Source organism: Pseudorasbora parva, chromosome 24 (genome assembly GCF_024679245.1).
Source record: "Pseudorasbora parva isolate DD20220531a chromosome 24, ASM2467924v1, whole genome shotgun sequence".
In the NCBI taxonomy this organism is placed as follows: domain Eukaryota; kingdom Metazoa; phylum Chordata; class Actinopteri; order Cypriniformes; family Gobionidae; genus Pseudorasbora; species Pseudorasbora parva.
In genome coordinates this window covers 19,662,726-19,684,248 of record NC_090195.1, presented here as the reverse complement: position 1 = coordinate 19,684,248, position 21,523 = coordinate 19,662,726, and the positions used below count along the sequence as shown (strand labels likewise).

General features: G+C 36.9%; 1 protein-coding gene across 4 annotated transcripts in view; it reads left to right on the top strand.

Moving 5' to 3' along the window:
• ncoa2 (nuclear receptor coactivator 2) overlaps positions 1 to 21,523 on the top strand; it is a 148,515-nt gene that overhangs the window by 54,644 nt on the left and 72,348 nt on the right. For all 4 annotated transcript variants that reach the window (XM_067435023.1, XM_067435025.1, XM_067435024.1 and 1 more), the window contains exons 3-4: positions 19,473 to 19,577; positions 21,140 to 21,312. In XM_067435023.1, the coding sequence (XP_067291124.1) occupies positions 19,489 to 19,577; positions 21,140 to 21,312 (262 nt within the window). In that variant the 5' untranslated portion in view covers positions 19,473 to 19,488. The remainder of the gene's footprint in view (positions 1 to 19,472; positions 19,578 to 21,139; positions 21,313 to 21,523) is intronic.

The following is a 21,523-nucleotide window of genomic DNA, read 5'->3' as shown; positions in this document are numbered from 1 at the left end:
ACTGTAGCCGCTCAGATGGGATTTGCATTAGTAGTTTGTCAGCTGTCATTAGGAGCAGATGACAGTGAGGATAAGCTGTTTGCACACGGCTCTTTCTCCTCCCCTCCTCCATGAACTGACCGTAGCGTACACCTTAGAAAAACCAAAGGCAACGTGCCTCGTTTTGAGTAGGGCATGAAATTTCCGTTGATGGTTAATTGTCATCCAATTCATTGAGATGAACAGTTTAATTGTCCGTTTTGTTCTGTGTTGTCTCACATTATGAGATTAATATGCATACTTCTTAAAAAGTTTATTTTTATTTTTATGACTGACAATTTTTTTCCCCATCAACTTTTACAGTACCGGCTTTGTACAGTATAATATTTGTATTTTTATATTATATTCTATAAATATATCCTTTATTTACATACACTATTTCTGTGTCATTAACTTCGTGTGAGAACATACAGCCATAAATATTTGCCATTACGTGAAACTGTTCATTACAAACCACCGCAGACTATACGTGTGCCTTTTTAGGGCACTTGAAAAGTGTCTATAATGCACACGCTTCTCAAGATGAGCTCTGAGCACTATTTTCTATTCAAGCAACGAACTACAGCACTAAAAAGTTTAATAAAATGAACGGATTCTGGCTTTTCTAAATTTGGTTAACGCTTGAGTTTGGCTGACAATATGCAATATGCACAATCATTGTGTTCAGATGATTATGTAATAATCTGTATGTGAATTCCAGCCCACGTGTCAAGTTATGCTGAGTGTTGCTGATGCATGCGGTGTCAACTCCTCAGCGCTGTCCATACGCTGTAAAGACACACTAGATATATTAATGCACGTCAACCGTGGCATCCACTTATCTATGGCCCTTTAAGGAGCGTATCCTGTATTCATCAACCTCACTTATAAATGGACCATGAACAGTTAATCGTCTATCACCTAAACTACTTGAATGTTGGTTAGGCAATGTAAATACATCCTTAAAATACATATTTGAGCTGTCTATCTCTAACAAATTTATATAGTTGAATGTATAACTGTTAGGGCGGTGAATCTTTGGGTAGGCAGCGAATCGATTCAATACGATTTATAGGTTTTCGATTCAAGAACGTCTTTTGCTAATTCAGAATGATTCGATTCGAGGCGATTCACATTTAAATTTGATACAATTCGATTCATTTGTTTCGATCATGCATTTTTCATATGCATTCATAGGATTATTAAAAGGCTTCCCCTTAGTCAGCGTGTGAATTACACAGCAGCCTTCAGAGGTCAGAGTGGGCAAAACCCAATTACAATAGGGTTAATTAGTTAACTACATTAGTTAACATGAACTTATAATGAACTGCACATAAAGCGTTTATTTATCTTTGTTAATGTTAATTTCAACATTTACTAATACATTATTCATATCTTGTTAACATTATAGTGCACTGTGAACTAACTTGAACAAACATGGTTAGTTTATGTTAACTAATGCATTAAGTAATGTTAACTAATACAACCTTATTGTAAAGTGTTACCTAAAAAAATGTCCATTGCTAATGTTAGTTCATTACTTTGTTTTATTATTATTATACACTTTACTTTAATAGCCCATATAAAATGGCATTTGTAGAAATGACCATAAGACAACATTTAAAAAGGCTTTAAAGGTCCCGTTCTTCGTGATTCCATCTTTCAAACTTTAGTTTGTGTGTAATGTTGCTGTTAGAGCATAAATAATACCTGTAAAATTATAAAGCTCAAAGTTTAATGCCAAGCGAGATATTTTATTTAACAGAAGTCCCCTTTCAAAGCCTACAGCGAACGGCCGGTTTGGACTACAGCCCTGCACTTCCTGCTGTAATGACGTCACTAGAACCGTTTGTTGACTAACCCTCCGCCCACAAGAACACGCAAAATAGGGGGCGTGGTCTTGTTGCTCTCCCACGTGGAGAAGAGCCGCATTCATCGCTTGCATCTCCCTGTTATGGTAAGAGGCGGGACCTTTCCGGGCAAAGTGCGCTAAGCTGCTGTCCAATCACAACACGGGAAGCGCTGGCACAATCAGAACTCGTTACGTGTTTCTGAAGGGGGGACTTCATAGAACAAGGAAATCATCAGGCCGTTTTTAGGACAGAGGAAACAGCGCTGTACAGATAAGTAAATTGAGTGGAAAATACTGTTTTTTTTACACGCGAAACATGAACTCATGTTATATTGCACACTGTAAACATAATCAAAGCTTCGAAAACACGCGAAGAACGGGACCTTTAAAATATTGCATATTTAAAAATCCAAGTTTCACTGCAAGATTCTCTTTAAACTGTTGCTGCAAGATATTGGTAGTTGTAAAAGACAGTTAATGCTAAAGCTAATGCCCTGTGTACAAAGCTTTTCTGGGCTGCTTTGGAATTTACTTCATGGCCATTGAAAAAGTACATTCTATGTATAGTATGAATGTGTGTAGTATGATTAAAATTCGGACATACTACATCCACCATGTTGTCTCTGTCAGGTGACCTACCAGCGCCAGTCGCACTGTTAGACTTCCATTCATAAATCCTCTCCCGTGGCTTCATGGGCTAGTAAAGTATCCATCGTATGCACACTTCAGAATCTCGCCGGAAGTAGTAGCAATCCCGGTACTTTTCGCCTACTGTTTTTCGAATACTGTGAATTTAGATTTTAGCATACTTTTTTGCATACTATATAGTAGGGAAGTGTTCGATTTCAGACTCAACAAATGTGAGTCGTTTACTGTTGGAGTCAAACTCTGCTATTGGTTAAATTGTTGTATTACAACATCAGTGTGAGCTAGCTCTTTAAAATGCCCTTATTCCATAAACGCCTTCTTTTTGGGACACAAGATTACTTATCAAAAACCAGAGGTGTTTTTTATGCTTGTCGATGTTCTAATCTTCCGAGCTCGGTTTGTCAGCTGCAGAATGTGGACCCTCCCACTGAGCATGCACTGGAGAAGTTTATTGATTTTTCTCACTGCATCTGTGCCTCTTGTAACTCAAAACCCATCAATACACGTCAGACATTTAACCCCCTCTCCGTTACACTTTCAGTTATGGGAATACAGTTAACCCTGCATTTCGAAATGTACCGACAGGCTCAATGCTAGAGCAAACAGTACACTTCTGATGGACAGATAAGAGAAATCCATTCGTCTCTCTCTTCATTTCCAGCCGCGAGCGTCCTGTGCCCATGAGCTGCTCCAGATCCGCCGTTTGCCGCCTAATGTGTTTATTATACAGCGCTCTCCCCGTGGCAACTTGAAGTGGCTGTCAGTTTAAAAGATTCATGAATGTGATCGGCTTCAGTAAATGGACGTTGGCTTTTTGGGCCTTCTTGATGCTGGTACTTTAAGACCATTACGTTCTCTGTAATTGTAGAGCTTATGAGTGGCAGGAACATCTCTCTTTTCCTCTCTCAGTCAAGCCATCTGGGACAGTGGCTGGAGACCAGGCCTGCGGCTCTGGGGAGGAGAGAATGTCGATCTCCCCTCCTCCTCCTCCCCTCTCGCGCTCAATCTCAGTCATAAGCTCGTTGCCATCCCCACCCCCTCTTCTCATCCGCCGTTTTCAAGTCTTTCACATATTCTCCATCAGCACTGATTGGTTTCATTTCCTTCACTTCCTGTCTCTGCCCGTTCTCACTAGCTGACATTTTTGTCTTTGGGCTCACTATCGCCAACTGAAGAGGCTGTAAACACAGAATCTCCTGCAAATCTCCCTCAGACACTCGCTGTTAATAAAGGCCCATCTGTTCTGCATAACCACGATCCCCATCGGCCTTAGGGATCTCTCTGCACTGTAATCAGTAATGTTGGGTAATAGCTGTGGGTTGCTCACAACAGCTCCACACACACTCTTGTGTATTTTGGCTTCGCGAACCCCCACCCCCCACCCAGATATTTAACTCATTTCACCTTCGAGCTGATTTTGGGCTCTGTGCCATCAGATGAGCATGAAGGTTGGATTTACACGCCGAGGTTTAACATATGATTATGATGCAATCCCCTTCGGCTTGAATTGCGCTCCGGTCCGTATAGGAGGGTCAAGCAAGGACATTGTTCTTGGTGGCAAGGCTAGTCATTATACAAACCCTTCAAAGACCCCTGGTCCGCTGCAGGAGCGGTGCCCTCGTCATGTTCGAGGCCCCTACAAGCACAGGGTGTGTCCCCAGTCTTGATCCCTCTGAGCTTTTCAAACCACAAGATTACAGGGATGGCACATGACGCTTTGGTGCAAGCTGCCTCTTTGTCTACTCCAGGAGAATGATGGATTGAGCCTCCCTCCTCTGCTGCTCTCTTGAGATGTCTTTTGGGCTTTGTTTGGCAAGTTGAACTCTGTCTTTTGGTAGGCGCATTGTTAACCCGCTGTAAGCCTCTTCCACAGTATCTGTCCCACAGTTGGATCTGGGGGCTCAAGACTATAGTGTATCTTCTACATTTTAAGTTGACAGTTTAACAAGTACATTTTGCAGTTTTTGCAGTTCAAAATTGCAGTCTACACATATAATGGCGTGAATAAATGAGGGGGTGAGGGGGTATACAACTGTCCTGGTGTAATCACGGTCATGATCATAAGCAGTTTGGCGTTGTTTTTTATTATAATTTCTTAGATTAAAAATGTATTCATGCATGTGTCTATGTATGTATGTAATGCATATAACATCTAACATTTATATATTTTGAAATATTTATTTGAAAAATCGAATTGAAGAAGTAATTTGAACCTTTTATGACAAGGCATGGTGAGTTCTGGTTGTAAAATGTCATGGTGCAACTTTGCAAAAAATACTTTTTTCTTTTTTTACATTGGCATCTTTTTTTTTTTTAAATGTTTGGGAAAATAATAATACATTCACAAGTTCTTAGGAAAATGTTAATACTTTTAACTTTGTTATACCACATGACGTCTTTTTGTCTTTACATTTAAACTTTTGTTCATGTGTTTTTTTTTTTGTTTGTTTTTTTCAAAACTGCATAAAACCAACATTAATTCAAAGATTACAAGTACAAGTACTTGGCACACATGTTTTAAACTAGATTTAAAAAAGAAGAAGAAAAAAAGATTATCTATGAATCTTGTCTGGACACTCTTATTTGTCTTTGGCCTCTTAAGAAATCTCAAGGTTGGCCCTTTGATTTCAGAGCTTCAGTTGAGAGAATCTTCAAACTTGCGCTGGAGAATCGCAGCTTAAGATCTGAACACGCTCATTTCATACTAATGATCTGTGGAGTGCAGAGTTTTCTTTCTGCTAAAACCGTAAGGTTTCTGGTGCATCCTTCAAATCCAGGCTATCCCAGGGTTGTCGTCTCTGCATTTTGAAGAAGCCAGACTGTCAGTCTCCTGTCAGGCAGGCACTGTCTCTTCCAGTGATATCCAACCCGTCAGTGGATGCACACTGCACACCAAGGGCTTTTCTGACAACTTCATCAGTGGGGCAAAGTCAACTGTTTCTTTGAGTCGTTACTTGTGTGGGCTTATGTATGTTTTTCCTAGCTTCTAGAAGGCAGTTCTGCTCATTTTTGTGGTGGTGTAAATTCAAACCGGTTCACTCCACGGCACAAAAATAGTACATACAAGAATATATGTGTAAGTAAACCTATATACCCCAAACGTTACCCTGACAGAGCCACAGAATGCCCTGGCAAATGTGATCCAATCCCCTTGTGAGCCATTTGGAAAAGTGTTGTTGATGTAGCCTCTGCCAACAGTTTGTTTGTCCACACTATTGATGTGCTGTCCAGTAAGGTACTGTGTCCAATAAAGCAACACAGAATACTAATTAATCTTTTGTCATATTCATCCACTTCTACTGTCTATACTTGCATTGTAGGGGGTCAAATATTGTTGATGTATAGTTGTATGATTATAATTTTAACATGACACGCATGATGGTTTTCTAGCAAAGTTTTCCTCACAATTGATTCAACTTAACAATTGGACCGTTCAATACTAGGACGGTTCAGGCGTTTAGCTGTGTATGAATCCTTGGTAACCATTATTTGACTTTAAACAAGACTACGCCAGGCCTAGCCAGTCATGACTGGATGATATCCTGAACACCAGGCCCCAACAAGTGACCATTATATTGTGTTACTAGGAGGTTCCAGCATGTTGTTTTTGTGAGACTTGAAATGAAGTATCAAATAGTCACCTCACTGTCTAATGATAAGTTCACGTAACAACTTAGGAACGCCTGTGCTTACACAAGATCACGAGGGATAAGTGTCAGTTTCTGTCCGTGCGTCCGCAAGAACACAAATTTGGCTTTAAGATAATTAGTCAGTTCATGAACTACTTTTTAATAAGCGCAGAATAGTTATAGAATTATTTGCCATCACACCTGATGTCTGACATGCCTATTTAGTGTATCATATACAGCAAATCCCTATGACCCGCAATTAAAGTCAATTATCTCTGTCTCAACCATAATGTTTTTAGACTGAGCTATGTTCATCTTAATGTCAGTTGTTCAGTTTTGTTCATTTTTAGCTGAATTACCTGTGCTGAATGGAGGATGTATAGAGTGATGGCCATGCATCATGCAAGCAGGCACGGCAGACATTAAAAGGGACAAATTTGTTAAGGTTATCTTTAAAACATTTGACATTTCTTCGCATACATGTCGTATTACAGCTATAGACAGCAGTGCTGGCATAATACCCAGCTTTAAACTTTGAATGTCAATGGGTTAAGCTGTTTAATAGCATTATGAATGCATAATACTTTCATATTTTTTCCCCTTTTTGCACCACGCTAACATTCTTAAAATTTGACTTTACGTTAAGCTGTGCAATTCTACAGTCTTGCAATACATTACTGAATGTGGTATCCATTACAAATTACCTTTCCCAACGCATAAACCATATCACCTTTCATAGTTAAAAAAAATATATATTTTTAACATATTTTATAATTTTCAGTTTTAAATAGAATGAATTTTATTATTAAAGTGAGCTTTCAACTTTTAAATGTCTTTAAAATGGATGTAGGTATAGATTCTGGATTTTAAAAAAACCCACCAAAAATCATAAGTAATTAATAATAGTCAGGTAAAAAGAGTAAAACTTTAATATTAAAACATGTGATTTTTAATACTATAACGCCTTTTTCTGAAATTCAAAATTGTATAAACTGGGTCGTAACAGATATTTTTTTTAAATGATGTTTTATAAATATGGAAAAATCACTTTTTGTTTGCTTTCCGAAAGCTCAAACAGTAGAGCACGGTGCTCGCAATGCCAAGATTATCAAGATCAAGTTTGTTCTGATCAAAATGAATGAAACTTTCAAATTGTCTTGCAAACATAATCGTAATACAAATTTCATATGTATGCTCCACAGCACATCAGCTTGTCAACATTAAACACACATGTTCATGACTCTAAATGAGGAAAAAGTCACACAACTTCAAGAAAACATCATAAGTGAATCAGTATTTAATCAAATGTTGGTCAAATTGACCTACAACTCACTCTGCTGAAAAGACCAGTGAGTTAATACTGGTTAGAGCTGCTTTGGTGCTGACATAGCCCTTCTCAGTTTTGCTGGTGAAGCTGGCTGTCCCTCGTGGCCTTTTGGATGAAGTCTTGCTGGAAGTCTAAGCTAGATAAGAAGACTGGTTGAGAACTGGAAACTAGTGCTGTAGTGTAACTTTTACCGTTGTTGTTTCCTCCAGGGACTGTAACGATCGGCATTAATTTTTTTTCTTTTTTGGATGCGCAAACCCTCCCGAACATGAGTCTTTAGATGTTCATTTGGTGTCAGTGATCAAACATGGTATTTTTAGTTCCGTTGAATCACAAACAAACAAATCTCCCTATAACCCTCCAACTGTCCCAGATAGAGAGTCTCTTCTCAGTTGTGTTGATGGCAGCAAGGCTTTCCAGTAGGGAGTCATCCCTGCGGACTTTAAATGGTATCGCTGGAGGAGAGAACAGGAGGCTGTCAGCGCTCTGTATGCTGGAGAGTGGAAGTTCTCTGCGCTGCCTATTTCTCTTTTTTCTCCTTCTTTGTTGAGTGTTACAGGCTGGCACATCTGTTTATGGCACGAAACAATAGACAGGGTAAAGAAATGGAGGGTTTTTATCTGTCTTTTCTCAGAATGTACTTAAATAAAGAGGAGTGCAGTTGAGATAGTGTAAGCGATGTTATATTTTCAATGACAAAATGCCTCTCTGGTCTAGATAAGAAAATGCGTAGAAAGGGAGAAACTCTTGTTAGCCGATTTGTTACACCTTGTATAGACAAGCCAAGTCTTGTCCTTGGTGTAGATGTTTATAGATAGTTAAAGGGTTAAATTACCCAAACATGGAAATTCTGTCTTAAGTTACTCACCCTCTCATTATTCTCGTATAAAATCAAACATGGTGAATGCATCAGTACCTACTTGAAACACAAGAACAAACCGTAATGTTTGAGTTTTGTAAATTGATATGGATCCATCAATGTTATAATGTGAATAAAAGCTTAAAGGGATAGTTCACCCAAAAATCCCAGGGCATCTAAGATGTAGTAGGTATGTTTGTTTCTTCTGTAAAACACAAATGAAGATTTTTAACTCCAGCCGTTGCTGTGCCAGTCGTATAATGCATGTCAATAGGGTGTAATTCTATGAGAGTTAAAAACATAAATATATGAATCCATATTAAACCCTGTGAATCGTGACGACACATTGATGTCTTAAGACACGCAACAATCGGTTTCTGCGAGAAACTGAACAGTATTTTTGTTTTTTTACCTCATATCAGACGAATCTCATCTAGTATTCCCAATGCCATTACTTCCACAGAGGAATGTCAAAATACTTGTCTGGCCATCACCAGAACAAGCTCAATTTAAGATTGAACATTAGTCTGGGGAGAGTGTTCTGTATTTTCTACTGCACAAGAGGCATGATCAACGAGTATAATTTAAATGACTGGATAGTCCTTCAACCAATCAGACCACAAAAGGGGTGATCAACGGCAACGACCCATCGCTTCTCTATCTGTCATCGTGTTAAACCCACCAATAGTGCGCCAGGTGGATAAGCCAGTCTGTGATTGGTTCCCGCAAAAGTGTAACAGAAGCAGTAGAAATTAATGTACAGGTTTCCAGACTGAGTTGCCGGGCAAAATCTAATCTCCGACGGATCAGGCTGAGTTTACCCAGTCTATTAAAAACCGCCGTGATTTGTCCACTAATACAGTTCGCTTAAAGGAGTGAATGAAAACGAGTGCGTGAAGTCGGACAGAAGTTGTGTGTACATCTGCTGTACACTCGTTATTGCGGTGCAATATGGGATTGAATGAGTGCACTCAAACATGTCTACTAACTAGTTTATAGTTACCACTACAAATGGCTGTCCCCTCAAGTAATAATAATAGATTTTATTTATAACACACTTTTCATTCCGAAGATTCTCAAAGTGCAACAATGGAAAAAAGAGAAAAATAACAAAAATTAATCAAAAGTAAAAATATAGAATAATACAAACAATCAACACACAAACACATTTCTGAACAGAAAAGTCTTCAGTTCTGCTTTATAAATAAATTATTATTATTAATATAAATAGTGCCCTATTTAAGGGTATAGGGAGCAATTTCAGATTCAGCTATGTAGTGTGAGTGGCCAAAAATCTAACGATATTTATGAATGAATAATTCCTCATACTTGCAATAAAAAACAAACTTTTTACCTTGAAAAATAATGTATTCAAGTCAAACATAATAATTTAAACTTTTACACCACATACAATTTTTCAAGTCATTCAAGTTAAGCCTCTCTTGAAAGTAGTATTAAAAACTGACATGGATACAAAAAATACATTTTATAGCACTTGATGTGCATTTTTTTTATTATTATTATTCATATGTCAATGATCCAGCTGAGTCAATCGTTCAGCTGAGAAACCCCTGAAAATGTCTTTCCACAAATTTCCATTGGAAAAATGTATATATTTTTAATGTTTAATTGGGTGGATAATTGATAACCTCATTTCCGTTTACATCAAATTAAATAGGCCATTACCCTGACGAAGCTCTCCTACATTGCACGTAGATGGGGCATCCACTGAGATCCGCCCTGTCGCCGCCCACCAGCACTTGCATCTGATTGGACGTCCCCCTAACACTTATCATCTGCATCTTTAACGTACTCTAGAGCTGCTAATGGGAGTGAATGATTGAGAAATGTGTCAGTGTTCCTCATTATCTCTCTCTGCCTCCGCAGTGCTGTTGATTAGTGGAGGTCTGACACGGCTCATGTTGAGCGTTGAGCAGCGGCAGGCTGTTCAGAGTCTGCCTGGATGACTGGCCCTCTCCCTCCCTACTGCTGTAAATAATTAATGCTCCATGTCAGTGGCTCCCCGGCCCTGTCGTGGGCTATGCCCTGTTCACTGCGCCAGCTGCGACCTGCTTTAAGTGCAGGGGCTTCCGGAAGCTGGTCATGCTACATACATGCTGTTTGTGCGGCTCTACTTAAATAGGTTAAAGTAGCTGATTGTGGCCTTCCTTTCAGTCGTTCATTAATATTAAACAAGCTGAGCCTCTTTCATGATTTGGCCTGTGTTTGCACAGTAGCAGATACATTTTAATTATACCGTTGATTGATTTTACCTTTTTTTTGTTTCTATGGTGCATGTCGTATGCAGTGGTTGCAGTTAGATATATATTTAATATTTTTACTATTTAAGATTACATAGGAGAGAGATGTGCTTGTTTTTGAAAGCGCATTGAATTTGAAGTGTTTGCTAACTAACCAAGTTTTCTTCATAACCTTGAAAAAGCATTGCAAGAACTATTAATGACATTTAATCTTTTTTATCTTTCTTTTTTTTTTACGGTTGCTCTATATATTGGTCTGTGTTGTTATAAAATATTAAATATATTAAAACTATTTTAAAAAAGCTAAAATCAAATTTAAATATTAAATGAGAACTTTAATTTAAAAAGTCGTTGAAAATTAAAATATGTATTTATATAATTATTCATTAATATTTATTAAATTATTACTAACTAAAGCTAAATATAAATTAAAAATACTAAAAAATGTATAATATAATTAAAATATAGTATATATAGTAGTATAGTATAGTATAGTATAGTATAGTATAGTATAGTATAGTATAGTATAAATATACTAATACAGTATAAATTAAAATGAAAAATGAAAATATAAAATTAAGTAAAACTACTAAAATAAACTTAAAGGTGCCCTAGAATGAAAAATGTAATTAACCTTGCCATAGTGAAATAATAAGAGTTCAGTACATGGACATCACATACTGTGAGTCTCAAACACCAGTGCTACTTACATACTTTACATACTACTTATGTAAATCTCGTAAATCAAAAACTCCACGAAAAAAAAAAAGTGCTTCTCAACATAAACCCAACCGTGACGCAAGTGTTGGGGATCATTTATATGCACGCCTCCCAACATTTGCATATGTCCAAACAAGCCGAATCTACTGATGGTAACGAAGACACTCTAAGATAGCAAAAACGGCTCTCATGACACATGGTTAAGGTTTATTTTAATCGGATACCACAAGAAATCATTTGTTTGTTCGGCCCATTTCAAGCAAGCGTCACTCAGCGTCTTAAACTGAAGAAAAGAGCAACTATATTCATGCAAGCAGTAAGTAATTTATCCCCTTATTGACTAGCTGTTTAAACAGTTTCTGATTAAATTGAAAGTTTCTTAGAGACAGCATTGTCTAGATGACGCAAGATGCTGGTATAGTAACAATAGGAAACTCCAAGTACCATACAAAACGAAATAGTGTGTCTAATGACAAAGGTTAATATTATTTTGTATTACAAAATACAACCGTAGATACCGTTCACTGGATCCTTCTAGCAAACGTCACCTTTTCCAACATATAAGTTAAAACAATAGTCAATGGAGACTGCTGAAATGCAGCTTATTTATTTATTGGTTGTTTTAGATCATCCGCGCACGCGTGCATATGGTTGCCAGATTGGACATGTTTAGGTAAAACATTGGATAGTATATGGGTTTTTTTTACAGAAAAGCTGTTTGGGGGGTTTAATTCCTGAAATCTGGCAACCGCACAAACACAAGCTTTTTCTCCCGTGCGGATGATCTGAAAACACCAATAGACAAGTAAGCTGCATTTTATCAATCTCCATTTAAGATGTTTTGCTTAAAGTGTCATTCAGTTGGTCTGTGTTCTGTCCGGACAGTCAGGACTCAAGAGCTGCTTCGCTGAACAGCTGAACTGCTGTGAGCTGTTGAAATAAGCCAATCAGAGCAGAGCTCAACATTAATATTCATGACTCTTCCAAATAATGCAAAAACAGAGCATTACATTCTAGGGACAATTTATAGGGTTGTAAATGGACCTGTAAAACTGTATCTGGATAATTTTTGCCCTTAAATAAGCCACATACCCTCTATTTAGATATCAGTGAACAATTTAACATATTGTTTCAAATCATTCTAGGGCACCTTTAAATAATTTCAAGATAAATAGAAATATTAAAAACTGATACAAATGACAAATACACACAATTGAAAATAATATACAATAAACAAACAATAAATTACTAAAAATAATTAAAATAATCTAAAAGCAAATACATTTTTTTGTTGATATTGTTTTTTTTTAATTTTATTTATCAGTATCAGTCAATATTGGACATTAAATTTTATATTAAGTTAATCCATTTTTACATTTGATTACATAACTTTTAAAACACTAATATAATAACAAATCTCAAAATGAATATGCATTTTTCATACCATGCATTTATTATAATGTTGTATAATGTGCTGTCAATTCACTTGTAGCATTTAAAATATTTTTTAATTTTTTATTTATGCAAAATAGTATAGAATTTTATTGGAATTGGCCATTTGCCGATTTCCAGTCATAACATGAACATCTCCTTATCAATAAAAGCCATAGTTATAATATCAGTACATCCTTAATTTATTTATTTATATATATATATATACATATATATATATATATATATATATATATATATATATATATATATATATATATATATATATATATATATATATATATATATATATATATATATATATATATATATATATATATATATTAGTATGTCTAATGCTAACACTTTATTCCTCAGTAGATTCCACATATTTCTGTCCATGTATATATTTAGAGCAGTGAGGTTTATTAGACACATGTCTCTCGCCAGGAGTTTTAACACAAGCCGGTCACCATACCACTAGTCGTCATACGGATCTGTGTGGGGGTATCTGGATATCAGACACCTCTGACTATCTCCCCCTGCCTTAGGGGACACGAACATCTCTGACTCATTCTTGAGCGTATGTGGGTGATGCACGCAGCTTGCGGGACATCTGTTAACTGTAAACCTGTCAAAAGCAGTCTGGCACCAGTGTACGGAGTACCGTACATTAACTCTGTTTTAAATTCTTTTCACTTACATTATCAAAGACAATTTCATCAACAACCCATTAAGAAAACGTAATTGCTTCTAACTTGAGAGGGAGGAAGAAAAGGAAGAAAGCGCCTCTTTCCTTTTCAAGCACGCCCACTCAGTAGAGATCTTATCAGTCGCCTCAAGCCTGCGGTTTCATTTCTGTGTCCTCCCAGCCTGACAGAAGTTGGCATCTCTGTGAAAACTCCATTCAGAAAGCTCTCTAGTGTAGCTGTTCCTAATAGCGTAAACTTTTTAGAGTATCTTTAAATATCTCAAGAGCGATTAGTTATCAGCACAGTATTAAAAGGTGTTTCTGAGTGTGATTTATGGCGGTTGTTCTCAACTGGTGGATCATTGCCCAAAAATGGCTCGCTGGTCGGGTTTGGTCCCAGACAAATAGGCGAATGCAACTAAACACATAATTTTATACAATTAGGACACTTTGTTGTTGTCAAAAAGCCTTAAATCCAATCTAATGTCACTTTTACGAAGTCTTGTTTTTTGGGGGGTGTACTTAAATATGCTTTAAAGGAAAACTCCACTTTTTTTAAAAAAAGGCTTATTTTCCAAGTCCCTTAGAGTTAAAGAGTTGAGTTATACCGTTTTTGAATCCATTCAGCCGATCTCTGTATCTGGCAGTAACCCCTTTAGCATAGCTTAGCATACATCATTGAACCAGATTAGACCATTAGCATCGTTCTCAAAAATGACCAAAGTTCCTACTTAAAACTTGACTCTTCTATAGTTACATTGTGTACTAAGACCAATGAAAAATGTAAAGTTGCGTTTTATTTTTTTAGACCGACATGACTAGGAACTATTTTCTCATTCTCAGTAATGATTCAGAAGATATTTACTTTGGTGCAGATCTTGAACCGGAATAAGAGTTACACTGAAGATGAGCAACTTTTCATTTTCCATTGGTCTTAATACACAAATAGGAAAATATTGAAAGTCTTTAGTCATTCATTTTTGAGTGCGATGCTAATGGTCTAATCTGATTCAATGATGTATGCTAAAAGTGCTACCGCCAGATACAGAGAACGGCTAAATGGATTCAAAAATGGTAAAACTCTACTGTTTAACTCTAAGGGACTTGGAAAATAAGCCTATTTTCAAAAAAAGTGGTGTTCCTTTAATGCTATATTGTTCAAAAAACATAATTTTTCACATATTTTACATTATTACAGCGGCTCTCTCCCTAGTCTGACCTGAACATGGCGTTTATTTATCGTTATCGATGAAGCGCTTCCTGTTGAAATACGAAATGCGCTGCGACTGGTTAACTCTCCCAGTGTTTTTGGCATGGTTCAGGAAAAGTCACGCCCCTTACCATAACCGCGAGTTCTAGTACTTAGATGTAAATATTAAGGTTGCCGTCAATTTTTTAAAACCAATTCAATTACACACTGCACCCTTTAATCATGATATTTGTGGAAAACAATGGTACATAATTTATACAAAATACAAAACCCCAGTAAACATTATATCAACACTAATGTTGACTGGCAGGCCAGGCAAAGTCAAACAGCTTTGCCTTTTGTTTACATCGTAGCAACAACATAAAATCTATGATTGGAGCTGTTAATAGAAAATGCAACTAGAAATAATAAGATATACTTACAATACTTAAGATATACTTACTTAAGTTGTAATCCACCAACAACAGATTGTCCCAACAAAGTGGGAACTGCTCCATTTCAAGAGAAGCTTTTGTGCGTAGCCTGCATTGGACTCTCTTAGGCTCTGCTAGATGTTCTCCTTTAAATGTGCAGCACACAAATAAACGTAGGGGTTATAATGTTCAGGAACGCTGTTTAAAATCAGTTTTAACCACTCTTAAGTGTGTCAGCCCCTCAACACAAACAGATGCATTTAGACTTGTTCAGTTTCGTTTTGGAATGCGGACCAGACCATCTCCTGAAGTGGTTTGAGCAATCAAATTTGAATCGGTCTTGAATGCGTTTCTTTAGCTTTTATTTTGTAATTTAATTAATTTTGTATGATTTTGTTTTTCTTTTTTTGATTTAGGTTATGTTTTATTTTAATTTTAGTTTAGTTTTTATCTTTTTATTTTATTTTAGTATTGCTAATTTGCCATGTATGAAAGGGAGATAAAATGTATTACTACCAAAGTATGTTCTTTGATTAATGGTTATCTACTAGTTTTGATTTCAGTCTGCCGTTCCAGTAGTACAGAGCACTGACAAATCTGCTTGATGTTGCTTCTATTGTATTAGATATTTGGTGGTATTAATCTTTTGAACTTTGGTCCACTCCATCTGTGTTAAAGCCTCTTCAGCCAATCGGATTGTGTCAGTTAGTGGTGAAAGCTGATAGCGTTTCAAAGCCGCCTCTGTAATCACTAGCTACCATGTCTAACTCTCGACCCTTCTCATTACGGTGATTGTCCATGGTTTCAGTCCGAAACCCCTACCTTTCTGCGTGAAGGCCCCTGCAGCCTTCGAGAAGCTGCTATTAACAATTGATTGAATTACGTGCCACACGAGTGCGGGAGCTAGTTATATATAGTAAGGCTGAAGAGGTTGAAGTGGCTCTGTTCTCATGGTATGGAGAAAGACCGTGCACCTGACAGCTGGACGCTTGTGCATCCGATACCGACGCCAGCGAAATGTCATGATTATTGATGCCACAATACTTGGTACAATGAGACTACATTGTTGTCTATTTTAATATTGACATCTTTAATGCTAACAATGACATTGCCTGAATAAATGTGCAATTCCAGTGGTGTCTGCTGTCCACGGAAAAATCTTCCAGGCTGTGTCACAAGAAGCCGTTTGTCATTAAGATGGACAGAAGGGCCCCATGATTGACAGAAGGCCTTACGTAATGTTGCGATTCAGATGTCCCGCTGATGAATGTCTCTCGGACTCGAAGGTTAACGCCGTTTGAATGAATCTTTCTCTGCTTTTTCTGTAGTTAGCCGGTGTCCAGTGTCTGTAGCATTGGCCTCGTCCCCCAGAGCTGTTTGATTGGCCTCTCTGTCTTTAGGTTTAAGTAGGGCACTGCAATCCAGCAGGGATTCAATACCAGCACTCCATTCACTCCGGCTTTGACTCCCCCAGCCGGCCTACAGTGAGGCTGCAAATTACGCAAGGCAATGTGTGTGCGTCAGTTTGGCCTGAACGCAGCCCTGTGCGTTGGCCTCGTGTGCTGGCCCGAGTGTCTCTCCGCCTGCTCCCCGAACACTGCAGATGAAGCCCTGAGAGATGGTGTTTTCATTAACTTCCTCTGCCTGGTGTTTTGAATTAGCACCAAATTCACAACAGGTCTCATCAACACTCTGAAGTGCCTGTTTTTTGTTGACGTAATGTATTGGTTTGTCCTTTTGGATTATTATTTATTTTTTCTGACTCCCGTATTTGGCTTCAGAAATGGAAGTCTACTAAATTATCTAACAATGCTTTTGAGTAGATAATGCTTAAATTGCAACGGACCATTACCATAATTCCACCTTTTTAAAATAGGTCTGCCATTTTCAATTATGACAATTAGCCCACATAAGGCTATTTATATGATGTTTTTATTGGAGCGCTGAATGCAGTTTTCAACAAATTTACCCCAGAGGCTGCAAACATTTGAAAACGGTTTCCATTACATTAACGACACTATTTATGACAAGAATTTCAGCACAGCCTGTAATGTATCCTAAACGTTGCTACCACGGTTTTCTTTCTTTTTTGTATGTGCAGTTTGTGTAGTTATATGTATACACGCACACGCACACCGTACCGATCAATAGTTTGGAAACATTACTATTTTTAATCCTTTTAAAAGAAGTCTCTTGTGCTCTTTAAGTTTACATTTATTTGATCAGACAACAGTAATATTATGAAATATTATTACAATTTAAAAGAACGGTTTTCTGTTTTAATGTCCTTTAAAATATAATTTATTTCTGTATTGAAAAGCTAGATTTTCTCCGGTCTTCAGTGTCACATGGTCCTTCAAAATAATTTGAATATGATGATTTATTATCAATGTTGGAAACATTTGTGCTGCTTAATATTTGTTTTGGAAACCCTGGTACTTTTTTATGATTCTTAGTTGAATAAAAAGTTAAAAGAACAGCATTTATGCATTATCACTTTTTTATCACTATAACATGCTGAATAAAATTAATTGAAAAAAAAAATCAAAGAAAAAAATTACTGAGCCCAGACTTTGAACAGTAGTTTATATTACAAAATATTGCTATTTTAAATAAATTGTTATTTTTTTAAACTTATTTATTCATCAAAGTAACCTGAAAATTGTATCACAGGTTATAAAAAAAATTAAGCAACACTTGTTTTCAACATTAATAATAAGCCATCATATTAGAATGGTTTCTAAAGGATCATGTGACACGGAAGACTGGAGTAATGATGCTGACAATTCAGCTTTGCATCACAGAAATAAATGATCAAATAAATGGTAAGTTTGATGAGCATGAGGCTGCTTTCAAAAACATAAAAAATAGTAATATTCCCACATTTTTAAGAGGTAAATGAATTTTTCATTCAGCAAAAACGACTTAAGACGAAGATTAAATTCATCAAAAGTGACATTTATTTCTATTTCAAATAAATGCTGTTCTTTTGCACTTTCTATTCACTAAAGAATCCTAGAAAAAAAACTATACAGTTTAAGTGGTGTAACTGTTTTCAGCATTTATAATAATATATATTTTTTTTTGGTTGCTTTTTGAATATGTGCAACCTTGTTGAGCATTAGACATGTATTTCAAATATATACTGTAATATCAGTTATGGAAAGTAAGATTTCAATTTTTTATGGTCACATATGCGCCTTTTTATGTTGCACTTCACACTATTATTAAATGCCTCGTTTAATAATTTATATGAGTTCATTTTCCCCTAGTGATAGGACTAATTTCTCTCTTTTTCATCATATCGAGAACAGTACTAGATGATGAAATGTACTAGTTTTCTCTCTCGTGGGAATTTACAGTTTTTGTGAAACGCGGTTTTATACGGCACACAAATGTGAATGGAAAGTGAAACCACATTACATATTGTAGCACGTTAGAAAGATAAATGGCTGTGTCCGTATTTGTCGGGGCTTGTTAAATGAAAATTTGCATGCTCAACAGTCTTTTTGTCCTGTACAATATACAGCACGCTGTGTTCTCTCACTCTGTGACCCCTTAGTCTCTCTTTATTTCTCAGCACTCTCAAACTCGTATACTTTCGGGTTACTTCCACTTTTCTTTCATTGCTCTGCCCTCTCTCTTCTCTCGCTCGGTCTCCGGGGACGCCCATTGTCGCACAATATAATTGAATCCCTTTTTTCGTTCCATTTTTCTCTCATTTTCATTTTCACAGGCATCCTTACGCCTCCCAGCATCAACCCACATCTTCAATAAATGACCTCTGAACACAACCCCTAAGCCTTCTCGCTTTTAATTATCTCTAATTAGTCATTACATTTTTCAGTCCATTGTAAAGAGCCATTAAAGACTGTATTAATTGATATGAAATATATATATATATATATATATATATATATATATATATATATATATATATATATATATATAATATATACAATTTTTGAGATTTTGTGTGTGTTTTTATGCACTCACTGCCAAAAAATCTCCAAAAAAATTCTTCTAAATCCCTTATAGAGTCATTTTAACCACAAGTACCTAAATGACTAATTGATTCCACATGTATCTCTCTCAGAAGAGCAGTTTGGCTTGTTTGCAAATTGTTATGTGCTCAATTTTATGACGTTATGATGCTTTACTGTAAGTGTTTGAACTGTTAAACAGATCTATATCCACTGGCTTTCTAGAAGCACATTAGAAATAGTTGGCACAGTGTGCTATTTAACCTGTTCAGGAGATAACTCAATATGATGTTTTTCACTGGTCCACCCCTTTAAATGTTGCAGTGAAGCTTAAACGTAAGCTAAGTATGCACATGTGTCAAACCTACCGAAAGATGATGTGCCCTTTGAGCATTTTTTCTGAATCTGTTATGTTGACTCTCTCCAATAGGTGATATGATTTGAGGATGAGTGCTGTCGGGGAAAACTCGTCGGACCCTGCCAGGTCAGAGGGTCAGAAGCGTAAGGAATGCCCATCAGACCTCCTGGGCCCAAGGTACCTCACACATTCAAACTGAACAGCAGGTTGCAGTCAACTCTGAGACTGCATGCTTTGCAGTATACACATTTTTATTTTGTATATATAGCAGAGTGAATTTCTCAGTGTCTACACTATGAACCGCTGAACTGCAATAATCTTGAGCAGGCCTCCCACCGGTGGAGCTCAGCCTAGATAATACACGTTTCTATATAAAGCCCTTTTCCACTGAGTCAGGAAACATCAGTCTGTATAATTCATTCATAGGAAGGAGCTATGCATGCCCTCTTTATTGACAACATTTTCTGTGCAAACTGCTGAAGATGCAGAGCAGCAAATTGAAAATTCAACCTGTTAAAGGTTGCGCAGAAGGGGCTCTGGGAACTGTTGTCTATTTTAGTGTGAAACACTATGCAGAAAAGAGTGTTTTGCTCTTTATCGTTACCTTAAATGCAACGTATCACCCAAAGACACCGGTAAGTGTGTGTACAACATTTTAAAATATTGCAGACTGAATGAAGCAATTTGCAGGCCTCCAGCAGACTCATTTTCAACAAATAATCAGGCTAAATATGTGCTACAAAATAATGTGATTTTCTTGATTAATTGTTCTTAAAAAAGTGTTTGCTTTGATGGCAATATGGTAGATACCTAAAATGTAATGTATGCCTTTTTTCTCTCTCTACATCTTTGCCATAAAACAAGATAATAAAGTAACCCAAGCATGATATTTTCCCATGCGGTCTCAAAGTACATTTCTTAAAGGGATAGTTCACCCAAAAGGAAAATTTGAAGTTTATCTACTTACCCACAGGGCATCTAAGATGTAGGTGTCTTTGTTTGTTCAGTAGAACACAAATGAAGATTTTTAACTCCAACCGTTGCAGTCTGTCAGTCATATAATGCATGTCAATGGGGTGTAATTCTATAAGAGTGGAAAAAAAACATGCACAAACAACTTCATATTAAACCCTGCGGCTCGTGAAGACACATTGATGTCTAAAGACACGGAACGATCGGTTTGTGTGAGAAACAGAACGGTATTTATTTAAATTTTTTTACCTCAAATACAACACCATGTCCAACAGCTGTCCACTGCCTGCAAGTGAGGTCAAAATACGTGATATGGTGTAGATATGCGCGCGAGACATCACTTCTGCCGCTTGTATCCCATTGAGATACTGCATATTAATAATAGATATTGTGTATTTTGACCTCACCCAGCGGAAGAGATGGCGCCCTCGCGGCTGTTGGACAGTGTTGTATTTGAGGTAAAAATAATATAAATACTGTTCATTTCGTGTCTAAAGACATCAGTGTCGTCATGAGCTGCAGGGTTTAATATGAAGTTGTGTGTGCATGTTTTTTTTTTTGTTTGTTTTTTACTCTCATAGAATTACACCTTATTGACATGCATTATATGACTGACAGACTGCAACAATCTTCAATTGTGTTATACTGAAGAAACAGTCACCTATATCTTGGATGCCCTTGGGGTAAGCAGATAAACTATCCCTTTAAAGCATATACTGGTCTGATTGACATGTTGTTTTTTTCTCTCTTTTTTCTCCTCTTCACAGTCCCAAACGAAGCACCGAGAAGCGTAACCGGGAACATGAAAATAAGTACATAGAGGAGCTTGCAGAGCTGATTTTCGCAAACTTCAATGACATCGACAACTTCAATGTCAAGCCTGACAAATGTGCAATCCTAAAGGAAACCGTGAAACAGATTCGTCAAATTAAAGAGCAAGGTAAGAATCTTCGTTGAACTCGCATAATTCTCTTTCCAATAAATCTACAATCAAAACACATGACACATGTCCAAGACAGGTCAGTTTTACCAAATTAAACCCTGAGGTTTGACATAATCTGCTACATTGAGTGAGGTTTAGCATATTCATACTTTTGCTTAAAGCTTAAACAGACTTTAGATATATGTAGGCATTTTCAGGTTGTTTGTGA